This window comes from Athene cunicularia, assembly GCF_003259725.1.
Source record: "Athene cunicularia isolate RWA chromosome 9 unlocalized genomic scaffold, athCun1 chr9_part1, whole genome shotgun sequence".
In the NCBI taxonomy this organism is placed as follows: Eukaryota; Metazoa; Chordata; class Aves; order Strigiformes; family Strigidae; genus Athene; species Athene cunicularia.
In genome coordinates, this window is record NW_020799110.1 from 7,457,586 (window position 1) to 7,478,190 (window position 20,605).

Consider the following 20,605-nt stretch of genomic DNA (forward strand, 5'->3'; position numbering starts at 1 on the left):
TTTTTTTTTTTTTTTTTTTTTTTTTTTTTTTTTGTGACAGGTGTGGCATATCTTTTTTATTTCCCTGAGAAGGCAGGGTTTCTGTATGGTGGAAAGTTTCTGGAAAGAAAGAATATTCCAAGCTAGCAGACTAGTAAGAGCCAATCCATGTTCAGCTTACTCTGGGTGAACACAACAGCTTATGTCTGATTTCATGTAAAGCTTCTGAACCACAGTAATCTATGCGGGGTTCTTTTCCAAATTCTTATTTTATTGAGCAAGTAGGGCCTATAATAAGAAGCCTTGCATAATTCTGTAATGCATTATGATATCTTTTGCCTTGAAATAATGGTGAAACTATAGACATGCCAGAGCATATAGTGTGCTGAAGTGTTCAGTAGCAGCCTTAATGGAAGAGATAAAAGACTGGTCTCATGATAAGAAACCTTGTTCAACTATTTTAAAATAATAATAGCTAAAGAGAAAATGCTGAACAGAGCAATATGAGAATAGTGAAGGCTGAATTTGCAGTCTTCCTGTTGATTTCAAGAAGCTTAAGGGAGAGATGTCGCTTGACGTAGAACTCATCACTTATCTGTCAAAAGAGGTGAATGAGCAATTCAGATGATTGGTTGGCTTAAAATTTGTTAGAATAAAATGATCATCATTCTCTCATCAGTATGTTTCAAAAAGCTGAACAGCAGATTCATCAGTAATGATTAAACATTTATATATAGTTTTCTCACATTGCCTTTTTTTTTCCCTTAGCCTTGCAGTTTTCAAGAGACATAATGTGACAGAGGGAGTGGGAGGATATGAAGAGAAACATCTGAGATATATTGGATGCTTAGAACCTACAAAGCGAATAGTGGGAATTGAAGCTAGTTATTAGTTTTGTGTTAGTTGAAGTTAGTAATTAGATTTGCTTTTTGTTTAGTATGGTGCATCGTTGTTAATCCTCATTAATCTGAAATTCTGTGCTCCCATGAACTTATTCCCAGAAATGGGCAATTAGAAGGAATTTAATAGTGAAGTATTATAGAGAAGGGGTACACTTCTGAAGCTTTCTCTTTTTACAGAACATTACTAGGATATTTGCTAGAACATTGTGAAGTTTACCATAAAACTGTAAGCATAAATTAAGAAAGTCCTGCTGTGCTGCAGTAAACTTCCTTTGTTGTTTGTTAAGTTACCTGCCACTTGGTAGATTTTAGTCAGGTGCAAATCATCCCTTTTCAATGAATCTCCTGAGTATTTAAAGTAAATCTGTCTTGTGGAATTTAAATTACAAAGTGTTTTTCATCACTAATAACCGTATACTTTGGTGTTAAATGATAGCTTGGAAGTCTGGTAGTTAAAAAAACACTAGAGATATATGTGTAATCTTTCTCTTTGGCTTTAAGTGTCAGTTTTCATACTTACATGATTTGCATCTGAGAAGACAGAAGATGAGAAAGATCTGGGATTTCACTAGTGATCAGTCTCCAGCTGTCTGTAGCAGAAGGGCAGACCTGAGGATTTCACAGATCAACCTGCATGATTAAATAGCTTTCATTGTCATATGGTATATAAGGAAAAAGGTGCCATATTTTTCAGAGGATGAATAGAACCCTGAGGAATTTGAGTTGCCAGACTTCTAAATAGGAAGATCAAGGGAATGTTGTCTGAAAGGTTCTCAACTGAGATCCTCTCTAGAACTTAGGAAAAGTAAGATAACATGGTATATGAGGAAAAGTGTTCACACAGCTAAGTAGCTGTTTAAAATTACAGGAAACAATAAATAAAATCAAAATAATTTTTAACAATGAAGAGATGGAGATAGCCACCAACAGAGATAAGGATTTGTGATGGGAGGTGTTCCAGTTATTCATAAATGGCTATTTATAGAGATCCCTTTCCCTTCTTCCTCTTCAGCCACGGGATATTGTATATGCTAAAAATTTACGTGAGTGAAAAAAAGGCTACTTAAACATTCACTGAGGAAAAAAACCACAACAAAATAGTTTAAACACACATCCCCCACACCTCACTTGGCTAAATAACTTTCAAGTCACAGGAGGGCATAATAATGACTTAGGAAAGAATCACTGTACGTTCACCATGTTCTTATGTTCTTGGAGATAAGGGCTAGATGGCCAATGGGTCTGACCTAGTATGCCTGAGCAGTCTAACTCAAATTACATGAAGTGCAAGAATTCATGCACTGATCTCACTTAAAGGCTTCTAAGTTCCTTCAACTAACTGATGTTTAAACCCTACCCTATTTCTCTCTTTATCTTCATGGATTCATGGATTGACCAAAATCATTGAGGGTGTATTATTTCAGAAAATATCATATCAGTAGAGTTAACATACACAGAATAAGATCCCATTTCTTATGAGCTCTTAATGCCTTTTGCTGTGAAATAGGTGTAATTTTTTATATTTGAACTCATAGTAAAATCAAAGCATGAATAGTTTAACTTGAACTATATCAAACACTGTGTGAATAATAGAGCCAAGTATACAAAGACTCACAGCATTCTATAGATAATAAAATGATTCAGATCAAAATGCTTTTTAGGTAGCATCATTTGATCTCTTGTAACTTTTTTTAGCCTACAAAATACAGTCATTGATCAATACTGAATCATCTTAATGACTGCAATGCAAAACTTCATTGTATGTTGCAAACAAATCCATATCCTCTACCAAAAAGGTGAGAGTGGAACAGATAACCAGAAGTGACTGTTACAGAACAGGTTTGTAGCATAACGTAATGAATAACTTTTGTAAGACTTTGAACATCAATTTCATACAGTTCCACATGTCAGTTGTCATTATACTGAGTTTTATAGTCAACTCTCATCATGTGAAATTTGAATCATTAATTATACGGAAGGAATAATTGGAAGAGTCCTTTAGTTTCCATAATATACTATCATTGTCCAAGAAAAACTTCTCTGCCAAGTGCTGGACTAATGCAAATCTAGCCTGTTGTCTTTTCAGTTAGAGGAAGGGCATGAGAAGATGAAGGGTATATATTCTAGTGGGCTACAGCCTTGTGATGTTGTTATACGTGTTTCTCCTTCGTAGCTTGCTACCTGTCAGAGAAAAGAAAGAGTACCATATTTAATAAACTCTGGCTGTGCCATCGTACACTGTAATATCAATATGCCAACAATCCCATAATTTCTAGGTATTTGCACCATGCTAAATGTAAATCTAAGAAAACAAATGGAGAAAGATACCGACATACTGTGTGGCAGTGCATGTTACTGTATCTACCAAATTTGAATTCATTGTACATAACAGTAAAAATATAATGATGTTCTGCAGGTCTTGCTTACTGCCATTTGAAGGAAGTACATTTTAGATGGGGAAGTCAGATGTAATACAGACATACTGTATATGAAATCTTACAAACATTTATACTAATACTCCTGGATTTTCTTTCTGCGATTGATTAAATTCTGTTCTCTTTTTAAATAGAAGTGCATGAAAAGGATTAAGCATAAACAATGTGAATATATTTTCTCTCTACTCCTACCTGAAGCCTCAAGACTGTTTGTACCAGAATTGCAGCTGATCAAGATCTATTTTTAGAATTCTGTTCTGTGCCATTATTTTTGTGTCTGATGCTTTGGTTTTGATTGCTGTAAAGCTGGTAAAGAATCAAAATAGTGTGAGATTATGAAATTCAACTATGCAGTATGAAGCATTCTCAAAATTCATAGCTAACTATCTTTGATACTGTGACACATTTATTCTGTATCTCATTAGGCCATCTCAGTATAGAGCCTCCTTAACGGACTTTGTTCTAGACATCACTTATTTTCAAAAGCTTTTTGTCTGAATAGATTTATTGTTGAATTCCTTATTGTAGGTCAGAAAGGATGATCAAATAGCAAAAAGTTTATTCATTAAGCTCTTCGGACAAAGATTGGGCTTGAGGACTTGGGGCCTGTGAATATCCATTTTTAAAGGAGAATATAGTTAGTAGGCGAGATAGTTGGTTAATCAAATAAAAATCTAGTAGGGAAAAAAATTAGGGGTACTAGATTTTGAAGAAATTGAATCTAGATGGTATATTGCTTATATTAAAAATCCTGTAAAGGCTTTTTGTTATAGGGACATCTGTCTAGGAGTTTAGGCATGTTCCTGCACAAATAATTTTACAACTCAGCAATGCTGTATGTTGTCATAGATTCAGTATTGACTTTTGCATGTGCAATTTGATAGTGTCGCACAATATTTTCTCAGAGATAATATATAAATTAAGTATATACTATTTTATGTTTATTTGCTTTTGCAAGTATGTAGTGAAGTTGCATATATTATATTGTTATAGAAATGCTTATGATCAGTTCTTTGTTTAAAGTCCTATGTGTGAACTTAATTGAAAACTGATATAAAATAAGGAATAAATAAGGTGTTACACTCAAATTGACATGATGAAATACTGCAAACTAACTAAAATATATTTTTCACAGTCCAGGAGGATTTTAAAAGGCCATTAAGTAGGGAGTCTAATATGGTAGTAGTAGTAGTCTGGAATTTTATTCAGTTATTCTAGAAAATTTCTAATGAAAACAAAACATTTGTTTCATATGACAGCAAAATCTGCTGTTATTTATGTTTTAATGTATATTTATCTTATCGGCATATTTAATGGTATCCTAGATACTACATATCAGTCCATATTATTCCATACAGTATCACCAGTAGAAGAAATTTGATTATTCATTATATGTAAATAGCTTGTGGTGTTTTGACATTGAGAGCAGAGAGTTATTAGTGTATCATCATGGCTGTGGCATTTGATATTACTTTAAAGCCTTTAAAATCGGGCTCAAGTGTATATTCCTCTATGTTGGCATGAACTTGGAATCTATTTAAAAGCAAAAAAAGAAATAAAACATACCACATTTTACAGGTTACAAGTAAGAGTTTTGCTCATCTGAAGTTCTAAAATTGTCAGTCAAATGAGTGTTGAAATAACCATGCATTTCTCAAAAAGACTGTGTAATTGTGAGAGAAAGTAGTCATTTGGTATGAGAATTTACAGATTTCAATAACTAAATAAAAAATATTTACAGTAAATATTTTCTTGTTCTTCTATTTAAGAAGTAGCTTTTGACTTATGTAAACTTAAATTGTATCCCAAATAATATTAACCTAAAGTCTCCTCATAGTTTTCCAGAGACTAGACAAAAAAATAATGTTGTCAAGATCTTTAAAATATAGCATTAGTAAGACAGGTTTGTTGTCAGAACTGTTTAAGAGGGATTAAATTTCGTTTCTGCTGTATATTCCAAAGAGCACTTTCAGCCTTTTCATCTGGTGTACTAAGCCTTTAAACCCAAGTCACTTTAAGCTGACTGCTGTGTTACAAGACTATTAACTCGAATATCTGATTCCAGAATATGTGTATTACCAGAACTTAATATTCTATTACTTTATTGTCAGTTGAAGGCTGGATAGCTCATGTCGATTAAAGAAAAACAGTTAAGTCAGTTGTCTTCAAAAGGATTTATCTTCTTTAGTCTGAAAAGGGGCCTAAAGAAACATATATCTAAAGTGTTGTAGGGTTAGAAAAGGAAAGGAAATCAGTTTAGCCTTAAAATCTTTAAGCAGAGTAAACTGACCCTAGAATGGTTGTAGGTGAGAAACAGCAGAAAGTAACTTTTGTAGTCGCATTTAAACTGATTAATCAACATGGATGCCATGATCTGCTTTCACATTGTTTTAAAAAAACAAAAAAAGAATATAGGTCACAGTACAGTGGAACCTTTTGGATTAATATATATATATATATTTTTTTTTTATTTATTTTTTTTATTTTTTTTTACATTTTAGAATAATATCTATAGATTTATAGAACAAACACAATTCATCATCACATGGTGTTAATAAACCTTATAGTAGCTTACAGCAGGGCAAAGTTAATTACAGCTCAAACCCCAACACATGCATGACAGATCAAAATATTAACTTACAGTGACTGATTATAGCAAAATAGTGTGGTGTGGGTTATTTTTAATTAACTGTGGTTGACTTGCATTTCCTTTACGGTTGCTTTCCAGCAACAGCAGAGTTGTCACGTAGAGGACACATCTGTTGATAATGCAGCTTTCGTCTAACTAAGAAGTAGAATAAATATTACTAGTACATTTTTTAAAAAACAACGAAGCATCCTTGCAGTTGGTTTGCTTTTTTCAAGTATCAATGAAGACTAGTGAATGAAAATATATTGGATTTTATTTTAAGAGCATTTTAAAGTAAATTTACCGGATGAAGTACCAGCAAATGAACCTTGAAGAACAGTGTCATAGAGACCTATTGTTTTTATTTTACATGTTGCAGTAAACTCCCCACTTGCAAATTCTGGACATCTCGGGAAAAAAAAGCCAGGAAACAAACTGTTAGAAATACATCTGTGGGAGGATAATAGCCTGGGAGATAGAGAGCAAAATGATCCGTGGAATATTTTAATTTTGGTCTGTGACAGTTGGGATATGGACACTGAAGAATTCTGGCTCAAGGATGCCTTTAAAGGCAGGTCTGTCATGGGAGTGATGCAGCACTCGGGATGTCAGAGAGCCTCCCTGAAGCTCCAGGATGACACAGTGGTGGTTGTCAGACAATTGCTAGCATTTAATTTAGAGCAGTTTAAGACATTTTCACTTTTCTCAGATAGAAGTTATGACCTTTCAGATGAGATGAATGTTAATACAGTCTATTATAATCCTAACAAAACATTTTTAAAGATATCAGCAGCTCCCTGTAGTTGGTTGTTTTGTTTCCATTGCCACAAACCGCAGGAGTTTGTATGGTTAGTGTGTCCCACCTGGGGGACAGAGGGAATGACAGTAATTCTCAGCAAAGGACAGTTAATTTTTTTGAAGCTAATTTAACTCAGACATTTACTTTTCTCTGGCTTTATTCTGTGCTAAAATCTCAACTGGCATAGCAATATTGGCAAATCTCTTACATTTTAGCAGGTTTTGGAATTTTTCTGTCTTTGTATTTACACCATTTCCTCAGCTGATACCAGCTAAGCCAACAAAAGCTGTCTTCTTTTGGCATGAGTTCACAAGTATATCACCAAAGGCTATGCTGGCAAAGTGATTAGTAATGCAGAGGTCTAAATTTTCCCATCTGATGTAGTGTAGGGGCTTTTCTACAGAGGAATAGTGTAATATAAACCAGGTATAAATTTGTGAATGTTACTGAACAATTGACTTGGGCGAAGGATTAGGTGAGAATAACCTATAAAGATTAAGACAAATTTCCTTATCATAGAATTATGTAGATCTTAGTCTTTTTTTTTTTTTTTCTGTTGTATTCTGGCCACATTTATTGGGTGAATTGAATGATATTTTAACTCAAGGAGTAGAGATCTCTCTTGAGATTCTAGCTTTGAACCCCACTGCTAAAATGGGACTAAGAAAATAATGTAATATTTCATGTTTAAATCTCCGGTTCCTCTTCAGTATCTATTTTTTTTTCTTCATTTTAACTTTTTTTTTCTTTTTAATGTGTAAAGAATTTATATCTGTGGCCTGTAGATTTCTTGGCTGCATAAACAATTTTAACATTTTCTTTTTTTATTCTTCTTATCTTTTAACAGACAAAAAAGTAATCAGTCTGAATATTCAGTCAGTCACAACTTACAAGACAATTTCTAATGTTATTGGATATTTAAAAGGAACTGTATTTCCTGGTAAGTAGTCCTTCATCATTTGTATCGATTATTTGTTTCATGATGGCTGGGAGTCATAGCTGCGATCAGGATTCTATTTTACCAGATAATGCAGTAATACAGAAGAAGGAGAGAGCCTTTGTTGTTGTCGTTTTGTGATTTGATTTACGACAAAACAGAACATAAGGGTTAAAAAGTGAATGAGCTCAAGAGGATATTATCATTAAAATAAGCATATTTTTACACAACAAGCAGGAATTACATGTAGACCATAGGGAATATTAGTATTTTATACCAAGTAACTATGTTGGTCATTTTAATTTTAGGGAGTACTGTATTGCATGATTTGAATTAATAAGCAAGCTGTCTATACAACTTTAGAAAAGGTTTTTATTTTTTTCACGTTGACAGAATTTTGAGAGAAATAAAACTCTGTGCTTCAAGTCCAGAACATCCCTACATAATTCAAGTGTCTCACTGAAACCAAGATGTAGGGCAGCGTGATCTCTGGCTTAGTGAAGAATCTAATATCAACCGTGATTTTAGTGTACAAAAATCTGTGACTGAGTTATTAATCACACTTGCTGCAGCCTTACTTTGTGCTACAATCATGCCTTAAGCTAGTTTTCTACAAGTCTATGAATAATAATTACTGTTCTGTATGTCTAAGAACTAAACAGTAAGGTTCTGTGTGTAACTGTGACGTAAATCACAAAGCCCATCCCTTCTTCAATGTTGTACATAGATAATACGACAATCGGGACATCATACGAATGAAGATCATTTTGAGTTTATTCTGTCTGCAGGTGAATTTGCTTGAAAGTTGAAGGGTTTCTGCAGCATGAATGAACGCTGTTGCTGGTTATTTACATAGTGCAAAATGTTGTAGAGCCAGTCCAATTTCTAATGTATAGACGGCATCTTCATCAAAACATCATCACATTTGCCTTGATTAATAATCTTTTATTAGGTTCAAAAGAAAGGCTGCGGATTTATCTACAGTCCCTTAGGAACTGGGCTAGTCATTTCATAAGTGATGGACTGAAGGAGGTAGAGAAGATTTAAGTTTACAGCTGTTGGGAAAAGACAACTCAGTTTTGTGTGTACAGAATGCTGTACTTTTCACCAGAACAATTTATTTATTTATTTATTTAACACAACATATTAGCACAGTGAATTTAATTTCCGTAAAGGATTAAATTTCCTTCAAGAATTTGAAGTTACTAGTCTATTATTGCTAGTGTTTTGCAAATAGCTGTCATGGAATTTGAAAGGTAGAAATTGCCATGTTTAGACATACTGCCTACTGAATTGTGAAACAGAAACGAGACAAATTATAAAAAGCATGCATCAGTTTCTGTTTAATAAACTCTTTACCTTCTCTATACCCGTATCTTTCATCTTATTATTGTATTCTTGCTTAGCTACATTTTATAGGTATGTCAGTATATGCTTATCTTTAAGAATTTAAGGATATATAATCAAGTGAAGTCAACAGCACTACCAAGGTGCCAACAGTTTGTCCTGTAAATGTCTTGCTGAACAAGGGCCATAACAACTGGCTTCTAATGTAGGCAAGTGCAACATGGATAACATTTTGTCCGGACACAATGTTAAATCTTTGTTTTCTCTGCTCTTCCTGGTTGATAGTATAGCCATGCTCTATCAACTGATTTGAATACTTGATGTTTTCATGGAATTGATTCTCTGTCATTTTGATGGGGTTTTGCTAGTTTCATACACTTGAAACATTCACTTTTATGTTCCCAGAAATGCAGAAAGAGAGTAAAATTGATCTTTAGCGCTTAATGAAAGACTGCAGAGCATCATTTTTTTTTTTTTTTTTTTTTTCTTTGGCTTAAAGGCCTGCTAATACACACACAACAACACATCTATGTTATGGTGATGTTATTTGACATGTGATATGTGGAGTAACAATGAGCATCAGAAATGCAACCAAGATATTAAAAGATTTAGGAGCAGAGGAAGTGTGATAGTTGGTAGCTTTTTAAAACCTGAAAAATTTTGTAGCTCTATTGGACATGGTTGAAAATGGGATGTGTAACAAGAGAAGACAGTATGAAGACTCCTTTTTTAATGATAAATCCCTGTCGCTATCTGAACTACCCTGCACATTATCCCATCTGATCACTTTCAAAAGTATCGAATGGATATTTTTTTCTCTATCTCTGGTCCTTTCTTTCTCTTTTTTTCTTATCATGTGATCTCTTTCTCTACATGCTTCAGCAAATGGTTATGAGAAAGGACAGCTGCTGCCTCTGTAAGCATGACCATCCGTTCTCCTATGCTTTTCCTATAGTCATTTGCTTCAGGGTATTGCCTCTGTTCAAGAGGGAGAGATGTGCAAAGATGAAGAATTTCAAAGGAGGCACCAGCTGTTATGTTTTACCCCTGTTCATTCAGCTGGCATCTCCTACAGTAAGTTGCTGCTTGCAGCTTTCTTCTCTATCAGAATGTCCTATACCATTTTACATAAGGTCTCTTTACACTCCCCTTCACATACGCTGTTCACAGGCTGAACAGAGGTTATAGTATGAGGCAAGCATTGATCCTGTCTGATCACCCTGTGTTAGTGGCACTTCCTCTAATGACCTAGAAGTCTATAAGGACATTTATTTCTGTTCCCAGTTCCTAACATTAAGTGACTTCAAGATGCTATGATTTTTCACTGTCAGTGCAACCTATAATTAAATGTCTCATGATGCAACACATAAGTTGCAAAATTATGTGATTTAAATTGTATTTTGTTACATTAAATTCTTATGTACACCTAGATTTACATTTTGCATATCTCCTTTTAGAAAAAAAATTTCATTTACATACCTATACAAACCCCAAGCAGTTGATTGAAAATGTTGTTTTGTAGGTACATAACAGATCCCCTGTTTGAAAAGCATTTTTGATTCCTTTTGAAACAACATTGGCATGTATTTTGTTGAACAAAACTGATAAAAAGTCCAGTTTGGTAGAGAATGGTTTTATAATGAAAGCACCTTCGTGTTCAGTTAAAATTGTTTCTAGGCAGCAGTGACTGCAAAAAATGCTGAGGAGCAGATATTTAATTTTATAAGCTACTATGAAATGTGGACATTTTACCACTTATGTGTGGCTACATTCCATTGTACTGACAACAGTGAAGAATGATTCCCCCTGGATAAAGAAAGAAAACCAAAACTTGAACTTTTTGGAACTCAAATGACAGCCTGAGACTGTTGTGGATCTGACATCACTATCAATTCTTTTGTTATCAATTCTTCTGCCCACTACCAGTAACCTGAAATATGTAAAGAACACCTCTAAAAAACTAGATATGGACCAGAAAAAGACTTTACTAAATATCAGAACACAACCAGTAAGCAGTCCTTCAAAGAGGCTTCGGTTGTGAATTCATCTCATGCAGAAGGTCTAATAGTTTAATGAGTCATTCAGCATAACTCTGTTTAGACTTCTTGACACGAGTCAGTCACACTAGTCATTCATGTTGTCTCATACCACATCAGCCTTTTGGAACAAAATAAGGTCCTTTACACTTGTGAGTTAGCAGTTGGATTATATATTATGCCTTGAGAGATGAAGATTTCATTTAATTTCTCTGAAAAAAAATGTGGGTTTTTTGGTTTTTTTTTTCGGGATAACCATAGGCATGTTCTTTATTTCAGGTTGAAACTTCTTGCTTTTCATTTTATAAAATACTTTCTTTCATTATCATCAAAGTTGCTAGGTCTGACTTACCGTTTCTGTATCATTCATTATCTCTATTCCTCTGTCATGTCTCCTCTCTAAACCTGCAGTCCAGGTCTTTTCAGTGTCTCCTTACATGGAAGTCTAAGTCCTGATATATAACCGTTCTGGTTACCAGCTTCTCAACTGCTGTTTCTGCAATGTCTTATTTGAGATAGGGTGGTGAGCACTGAACACAGTCTTCCAGGTGAGGGAGTACTAATACTTTGTGTATTTTTTCTATGTTTCTCATTGTACTACCACACCTTTTGTTTTCTTTTTTGGACACTAGTATTTATTGAAGGCAGATTTTCCTGCTTATTTATTTGTGTTTTTTCATAACACTCTAATGTGAGCACAGTTTTATTAGATTATCTATATGATGAAATCCTGGCTGTAAAAATGGTATATATCAGATTTGTAGGAATGGAGAGTAATAAACAAACAGTGAAGACAAGGGCAGAGGGATTAAATTAGGAAAGTCCGTACATATCATTATTTACTAGTTTATTTTTAAATAATATTCACAGTTTTATGTATTTATATTGTGTAACTGTTTTGCACATGATTGTATGAATTTTTGTTGACAGCATTGTGTTGTATAAATGACATTGCAGACTACTAATTCAGTTCATCTTTTAGGTTTTTTAAGTTCTCTTAAAGCTAGTATCCAGAAGAAATAAGATTCTCTTGTCTGTCTTTTTTTTTTTTTTTTCAAATTTCAGACAGATACATCATCGTTGGTAGTCATCACAATGGATTGAACACTCATGGTGGACAAGAATGGGCCAGTAGCACAGCTATCATCACAGCATTTATACAAGCCTTGATGTTGAAGGTTGGGAGAGGCTGGAGACCTGACCGGACTATTGTTTTCTGCTCATGGGGAGGAACATCTTTTGGGAACATTGGTTCCTATGAATGGGCGGAGGTAAAATAGTTTTAGAAGGACTCATTGCAATAGTGATTGCTTTTGCTGAAAGCATGAAAACAATATGCAATCACCACATAGAAATAATGGTTCATTAACTGGTCTGTGATGTCTGTCTGTGTTCGTTCATGTACTCCATAGGAAATGCAATGAGAACATCTATACGGGCTGTTCCTGTGGAACACAGAGCATGTGTGATAATGAGATGGCAAGTTGTTTCCATAGCTGTAAAGGTCATGTGTACAACACCTTTGTGAGCTGATTCCCCTCCCTAATTCAGCAGAGGACTGTACAAGAGGGCTTTGCCAGAATTCGGTGGAGGGGGAAGAACCTCAAGAAAGACCTAGGCCCAAGAATAGCTTTTACTCCTCCTTGAGGGTTCAGCAATTACTGATTTTGAATTGATAGGCTTTACTGTGGGGAGAATGGAATGAAGCGCACACTGAATGAACGGTACTTTGGTTTACATAAACATTTCAGAGTCTCCATAGCTAGTGCTGATTCACTTTACACGTACTTGTGGTAAGGAGTTAGATACAATCTGACACAGACAATTTCTGGGCCTCTTACTCTCAAGAGAATAGGACTCAGCTTATTGAAGGAAGATACCCCATCAGATTACTGTTGGTCATATATGATTACAGTGGACTTCAGTTGATAAATTAAAGGAATAACTACCAGAAAGGTTCATGGCTACTGAATCAAAACCGTACACAAAATGAAGAGATTATGAAGAGTTAATTGCTTTTTATCCTACGTGAGAAGCAACTAGCTCTTGTTGAAGTTTCATACTGCCAACATGATTATTCTTCAGAAACAAGAGAGGGTGAAAAAATCAAATTGAATAGATCCAAGCTGGAAGCAAAATTTGTTTAGTTCCACTTCAAGTCAGCTTTACATCAAATGTAATTGCGTTACACCCCTTCTGTTCAATATAAAGAGCCACTTCACGCAAAGAATAACTCATTACTTAGAAGGCAAAAGGAATCTTTTTTAAAAAGAGATAATAATTGGAGCAGTTTATACATACTGGTTTTGTAATCTAAAAAATAATAAAATGAAAATGCTGGAAAACTTATGTGATTCAAATCTGGATTTGATCTTTAAAAATTTGAGTACATTTAACTGTTGATAATAATTGCTTTTGAGTTTTGTTTTCTGTTAAGCATAAGTTTAAAAGGACATCACATTTTTTCACAGTATGTTTTCATTGTTTCATTTTTGGCCTTACAAGTGTCACTTTTAATTCCTTCCAGGCCTGTTTGCATTTCACTGAGATGGTGTGTAAAATGAAATTATGACTTCTGCTATATAAAAAAATAATACTAAGATACCTTTCAAAGTTCTTTACAGCGTATTGTAAGAAGTAGTAGTTAAGTAATACTTAGGGAATCACAGTGGACAAAAACATAGGGTGCAGTTTTCCCTAGAAGGAACCACAAGAACAAAACAAGTCTTAATTATAATCATGCTTAGTAATAATCATTGCTCTGCTTGTGTTGTAGGATCTCAAGAGAGTTCTTCAAAGAAATGTTGTGGCTTACATTAGCCTCCATAATCCAGTCAAAGGCAACTCAACTTTACACCCTGTTGCATCCCCTTCTCTTCAGCAACTGGCAGCAGAGGTTAGAAATAAAATATTTTCTTTCACAAGTGGTTTATGAGGTTACATGATTAACTCTCTTGATGGTGGTTGGTTTTAGGTAATTCTAGGTGGAGGTTGTTTTGTTTTGTTTAAGTATTTTAACCTCAGAAATACACGTGAACTGTTTTTACTGAGTAAGCAGGTTAAATTTTATTTTAAAAAATTACAAGGTGTGTTAAAAGTCTGGAAAGAATAACTTGTTTCAACAGTTCATTATACCAAGCCTCACCGTACTTGCATACCCTGCAGCTTTTTCATCCTTTGGCAGCTTTAAAGTAACATATTTTTTTATTCTTTAGCACAAAGCACATTTTCTCTTCCTAATCTGATCTTTCCAGACTGTTTCTCAATTTGCATTTAGACCTGTATATTTACCAGATGTAACGTGACACACAGGGAGAGTATTACTCTCACTATAGTAAATACTGTCTAAAGTAAGTATGTCAGGTTCAGTGCTAGCTACACCATTGTAACTAGTGTACAATCAGAGTATTCTGTAGTTATGCTGGTGTAAGTGCACATTGGCTTTAAACTAATGACCATACTGCCATTTCTGAGTTTGCTGAACTTGTTAATATTTACAATGAATTGAAAATAATACAAGTTACATACTAAAAGATAAAAACAGTTTAAAGTGGTGTGCATAAAATGGAGTTCAATTTGACTTTCATAAAGTATGCTTTTTGGATTTTTTTTCCATAAATTTGCCAAGCTAATACTCATCAGGTTATTCTGATGTTTCTCTGACTTGCCTCTGAAACATTTGGTACTAAACACTGCTCAGATTAGCATCTTGATTTAAATGGAGTTTAAGACTGATCTTACTTGGCAACTGTTGTCCAATTAAGTGAGTAAAGTTGTATCAGTCAAAGTGCTTCTTAGCATGTTTCAACCACTTCTGTCCAGTGATCAGGTGGTAATTTCCTCATGGAAAGGATCTGATTTATTCTGTGTAGTTATTGTGAGAAATGCAAAGCACAATAATTTATTTTCAGGGAAACAGGCTTTTATTTCTGGAAAACTATTTATAATGTTATATATATGAGTCTACATGTGTTATGGATTTGTCAGTTAAAATTTTACTATGTTTTAGCTACTATATTTCCTAAAAATACTATTCTGATAGGTTGCTAGCCTTTGCTAACCTATTGGTGTTTGCAGTCCTATCTCCATGAAAACAGGTATTTGCCATTTAAAGGACTAAATTTATTACAGTCTGTCCTTGAGCTATTTGGTTTTTTCTCATTTTGTTTCTCTGACTTTATACTGTGATCAATGGCAGCGACCTGAACACTGTAAACTGTTGGGAGCTGTGTAGCAGACACTTCTTTATTATTTATCACTTTCTTAAGATTTAATTATTTTATTCTAATGGATGCCATATTAGTAAGAGTGTTAAAATCATGCCCTCTATTTTGGAGCGAAAACAAAGAAAATCTCTTTTTCACTTCCACTATATTTCCATGATGTATTTGGATGTGATGTTGTAATATTTCGTAATTCTTGTTGTAATAGCAATTGTATCCTATCCAGTAGTATGGACACAGCCTCCCTTAGCAGTCCTGCCGTGATCCAGTTAATTAGTTAACAGTCAGTAAAACATGACTAGAACTTCTTTTTTTTTTTATTCAGTAGACACCCTCTGTCTTACCTCTAATTCTTCAGTGGCTAAGGCTTCATTATTGAGCTTGTATCCATTTTGCGTGTTTACCCTGAAACCCCTTTTAAAAAGGACAGGACAAAATGCATGTGAGGTAATCTCTATAGTTGGTTTTTTTTCAGAGAGTATTATTGGTAATTAATGCAACTGTCATACAGCTTGTGACATTAAAAAGATTTGTAGGAATTATTGCTTCCAAATGCTGGCTCGATTTCTGAATTCACGTCAGATATATTGTCAGTGATGGAAGAGCCCAGCACAGATCTTCATTTGTTCCCATGGGTACTCACAATTTGTCATGTGTCTAGGAGATTTTCTCTGGAAGACTGGTGGTCTTATAAGGAATATTGATATTACTTCCAGCACTCTCCAAGAAGACAATCTAATTACAGATTACCTCAAAATTATGATAGTGCAAATGGCCTAAAATGTGACTTTTTAGACCTCATCTCAACTTGAAGAAATTGTGAGTCCATTCATATGAGATTCTTGTTAGCAAGTGGAGGTTACAAAGTAGTGCTGAAAAAGTCCAGTGAGAGACGATCATTTTAATTTGTAAGAGTAATTATCTAAAATTAGGTTTGTTAGAACAGAAAAGAAGGTGAAACAGGAATTTAAACCTAATAATATCAATCATTTAAAATGAAATGAGAAAATAGCCAGTCTGATTTAGTAAGATAGAAACTTTCCATACTTTATGGATACATGGAAGATACCTCACTGTCCCTCTGGATTCAGTGGTAGAACTCATATTTCCATTTTTAGACCACAGCAAAAGAGACCAGCTTGCATTATTTTTTCCTTTTCCCATTGTTGCAACAATGTTTTGAGCAGGGGGAGATGAACGTCTGCTCACCATTTGCAATAAGGACAGAGTTGGGTTTTGTTCAGCGATCACTATTGTGCTAAAATTGTGGGCATTCCATCTCAGTAAAACAGAGGAAGAATGTTTTCTAGGGACAATTAGTGCTTGTTACAAATGCCTATAAGGGTTGTGTTAGGATTCTAGGGAAAACAATGAATAACTGTAGTTTGTCCTGTGAAAGAAAACTCAAGTAAAAATTGCACTAAATGAAGAGCACTTCTTGAGTGCTACATGGCAAGGACCATAGCTTACAAAGAACTGTGGGGAAATGACAAAGTGAAACAGGCAAATGCATACAACAGTGTTTACATCCTGTGCTGTAAATATGTGGCTTTTCTAAAATAAAATTTTGGATACTTGCTAATCACTGCAGCTTCCAAAACACACTTCTTTTTCCTTAATTTCTGGAAACTGCGGGAAAAGCAGGGAAGAAATTTTAGCTGAGATGTGGTTTGTACGAATAATCTAGACTTACCAATAAAAAGAAGAATTACAAACCTGTTGAGTTGTCTACTGTGTGAGATCTGGTGGTCAGGTAGAGAACAGGATAAGTACTTGGCTAGTTCGCAGAGACCATGACTTCTCTAAAGATGTTTTATGTAAAGGGATTACATCTTTATTTTAGTTGCAGGTTTCAAAAGGGAGCTACATAAGCAGTCTGCAAATAATAATTTTATGTACTTATCAGTGGATTCAGTGGGATTCCAGTTGAAACACCAAATTACACGAAGAAGTTAAGTCAAATATTTGGATTAAGTTAAAGAGGAAGTCAAACAATTCTGAGACCTTTGCATATTTAATTCAAATCTTTTTTTATATAACTACGCTAATTAGTGTCCACAAAAACAAGAGGGAAATACTGCCAAGTTATGTTTTTGCCTACTATTATATTGTAAAGGAAAATGATTGTTAATTCACTTGCTCAGTTAGTGAATCACGATTTGTTGGCAGAGAGTCATTGGTAAGTTGGTTTTGTTTGATACTGGCATTCATTCTCTGTAAATAAGGCCATTAATGATTTTTTCTATAATTAACATTTCACAAGTAAAAAAGTTGATGTAAACCAAAAACTAATTGCTGTTTTCTTTTAACTGATTGTATGACCACTGCTGATCAGACTCCAGGTCTGGTGTTATTGCTGAACCCAAGAAAACTTACTTCTCTTTTCTCCCAAGGAGAAGAGCCATTTAAAGCTACCAGAGAATGAGCTGAACATTAAAAAGGACTGTACCAAGTACTGTTCTAGGCTATATATCAGTATTTGTTTCTATTAGTGGAATAAAAGACATAAACCATCTTTACATTTAAAGGTGGTGTTATGGACAGAACACTATTTTTCTTTTTGAAGTAGAACCAAAGATAAACTTCTGTATAGATGCTTGCTACTATTATTTCTTGATATTTTTTTTTTTTTAGGAAAAGTCTTAAATTAATGTCAGCATTGATTATTTTCTTCCAACTTCTATGGGTTCATCATTTATTTTGTTTTACCTTCAGCATTTAATAATAGATCCCCAAGCCTCATATATCAGTAGGTTGTAAAGAAAAAAACCCAAACATTAAAATATTTGAATTGCTTGTTGTACGATGTATTACAGAAGATTCTAGCTTCCCAATGAATTTTCAATCTTTACTTGTTTATAGTGTTATAACTGATTGCTAGTGTTACTTTTTATGTTTGTGTTGAAAACCAAAAAAATCTTTTGAGAATCAGAAGTTTATGCTGGCAGCTCCTGTCTCAGGAATTCATAACTATGTTCAAAGGATGCTGTTAATAGAGACTTCATTGCCAGCTCTATTAAACTCATTAGATGCTACTTCTCCAGTGTGAAAAGCAAAGTTTCATGTAATGATGTGTTTGATCTTGGAGTTGAAGCAGGTACTTTGCATCTGTGAATAATGCTGTTATTTTGATAAAATGTTGCTTTGTCCACTCTTGAGTATTTTATCGCTCTTTCTCCAAATTAAACAATTTTAATAGATAAATTCTGATTCAAACAGTGGATAATCATTTAAATCTACTTATACATATTGGTGTTCTGAAAAGACTATTGCTGTTAACCATGGGGAAAAAAAGTTTCTTATCATGGAAGAATACAAATGAACTAGTTCTTACTCTGTGATCTTACTGACGATCTGCCAATAGTCCTTATTTCCTAACAAATCAATCTTTCTGCTTTCGTGTCCTTTTCTATCTTTAGGACATTAAGTTCTGCTAGAAGCATAAAAGATGTATATTTTCATCATGGGTTTTTTTTTGTTTTGAAATATGTGTCAAATTTGATAGCCATTGTAGATAAAATTGAAGAAATCTGGCCATTTTATTATCTTTAAATGTAGTGCTGGAGTATGGGATGTTTCAGCAATTCTTTATCTGCTGTAGAATGGATTTTGGTTCTAGGCTTCTAATGTCCAATCTAATTAAAAATGTCCAATGTAATAAGCTGTACTACATACTGGCATTGTTTTTTTCCTTCTGGAGACTTTTTCCAGACTACAATATTAGAAAAGTTGACCTCAGTTCTGTCTAGATATTCCTTTGCTTAATTTAATCTTATTGTTCCTGGTTATTTACCTTCAGAACTGACTTTTTCATGATATTGAAGACATTTTCTTAGTGATCAAAAACCTTTCATGTAGAGAGTTTTAAATATTTTAAATTTTCTATATAAACACAAATCACTGAAATCTCTCACTGTTTTTTCTAACCATTAACAGCTCTGGTGTTAAATAAAATTACAAGTTATACAACACCAATAGCACACAGGAAAACGAGGCATGTGCAAAAATGAAGTGCATAGTAAAATAACCATCAAAAAAAAATCTTTAAATCAAAATAAAATTAAATGAGAGTTAAGACTACATTATGTCATTTGACTCGTAACAGTTACAGCCACATGTTCCTTACTTTTGCATGTGACAGAAAAAGTATCAAAATTTTGTGCAGCACAGCATACTTTGTAGTTTGCAGATCAATGTGGGAAAAAATGCATCTGAATAATGAAAAGCAGATAATTTATTTGTCACATAATAAAAAGAATGAAACATTTTAAGTAATGTGATAGATATTTAACCTGGCTGAATATTAGATACCTATTTTTTTTGGTAGTAAGATACAGCCTAAATGTGCTAATCTCATATTCTGAGAATGGGAAGCTCTAAGTGCTCTGAAACACCATTACTTCCTCATCTCAGTGTATCTTCTAGCTGTGGTTATTCTTTAGACAAGCATGAAGAATGTTTATGTTATGAAGCGCTGTGTCTTTAACTGATTTCCAGTATTTTCTATCATAAAATTGTATTTTATTTCATATGGTCCTAACCAGGTCACATATTGAGAAGTCAGAGGAATAGGAAGAACAATAGATTTGTAGAAACCGGGGAAGGTTGGTTGGGTGTTTTTGTTATGCTGTTTCTCCCTGGAAGAGTAAAATTGTATCTGTAGAATACTAAACCATGAACTGACATAAAAGCATTGACCTGAGCCCCGCTGGGAAATGAGCATATTAAACAGTATGGAATTCCTGCTCATGCTGAGAGATTTTGAGCTTGGAAGTTCTCTTCCAACTTGGGCCCTTCTCATACATACACGGAGGACTCTTCTGTGGTTTTTAGTGTTCAGATTCACCAGCAGATCCGGCAGGGTCTGTTAGGCATGCTCAGTGAATGTAGTTGCACTGTGTGCATCACTTAGTGGCCATGACTTTCTGGACTGATAATAAGCTGGCTTTGTGTAGTGATCACATATTTATTAGGTGGAATTATATTTGAAATAGACTTAAGTAACAAGGTTATAGCTTGAATGGTTAAAATGATGGTGATTGTTATATTTTGGTTATAAGCTTGTCTTCTAGTACCCAGGGGTCTTAATATCATAAATTTGTCACCAAAGTGTCCCTATAATTTCAGTGTTGGTGCAGTTACATTTCTTTTATGTCAAAACAAAACCCTGATTCTTCTAAGGCTGTTAACTGAATTTCTGTGTCTATTCTATAGACATAAATATATAATAAATACCCACATTTGGGAAGAAAAAAAAGAAAAAAAAAACTCAGACAAAACCAAAACACCTGACTGGTTCAGTGTTAGCCATCCAAGGA

At 34.1% G+C, this 20,605-nt stretch overlaps 1 protein-coding gene across 1 annotated transcript in view; it reads left to right on the forward strand.

Moving 5' to 3' along the window:
• Positions 1–20,605, forward strand: part of NAALADL2 (N-acetylated alpha-linked acidic dipeptidase like 2) — a 429,638-nt gene that overhangs the window by 298,995 nt on the left and 110,038 nt on the right. Inside the window, exons 7-9 of the mRNA XM_026854960.1 lie at positions 7,592–7,684; positions 12,130–12,335; positions 13,841–13,960. Of these exons, the coding sequence (XP_026710761.1) occupies positions 7,592–7,684; positions 12,130–12,335; positions 13,841–13,960 (419 nt within the window). The remainder of the gene's footprint in view (positions 1–7,591; positions 7,685–12,129; positions 12,336–13,840; positions 13,961–20,605) is intronic.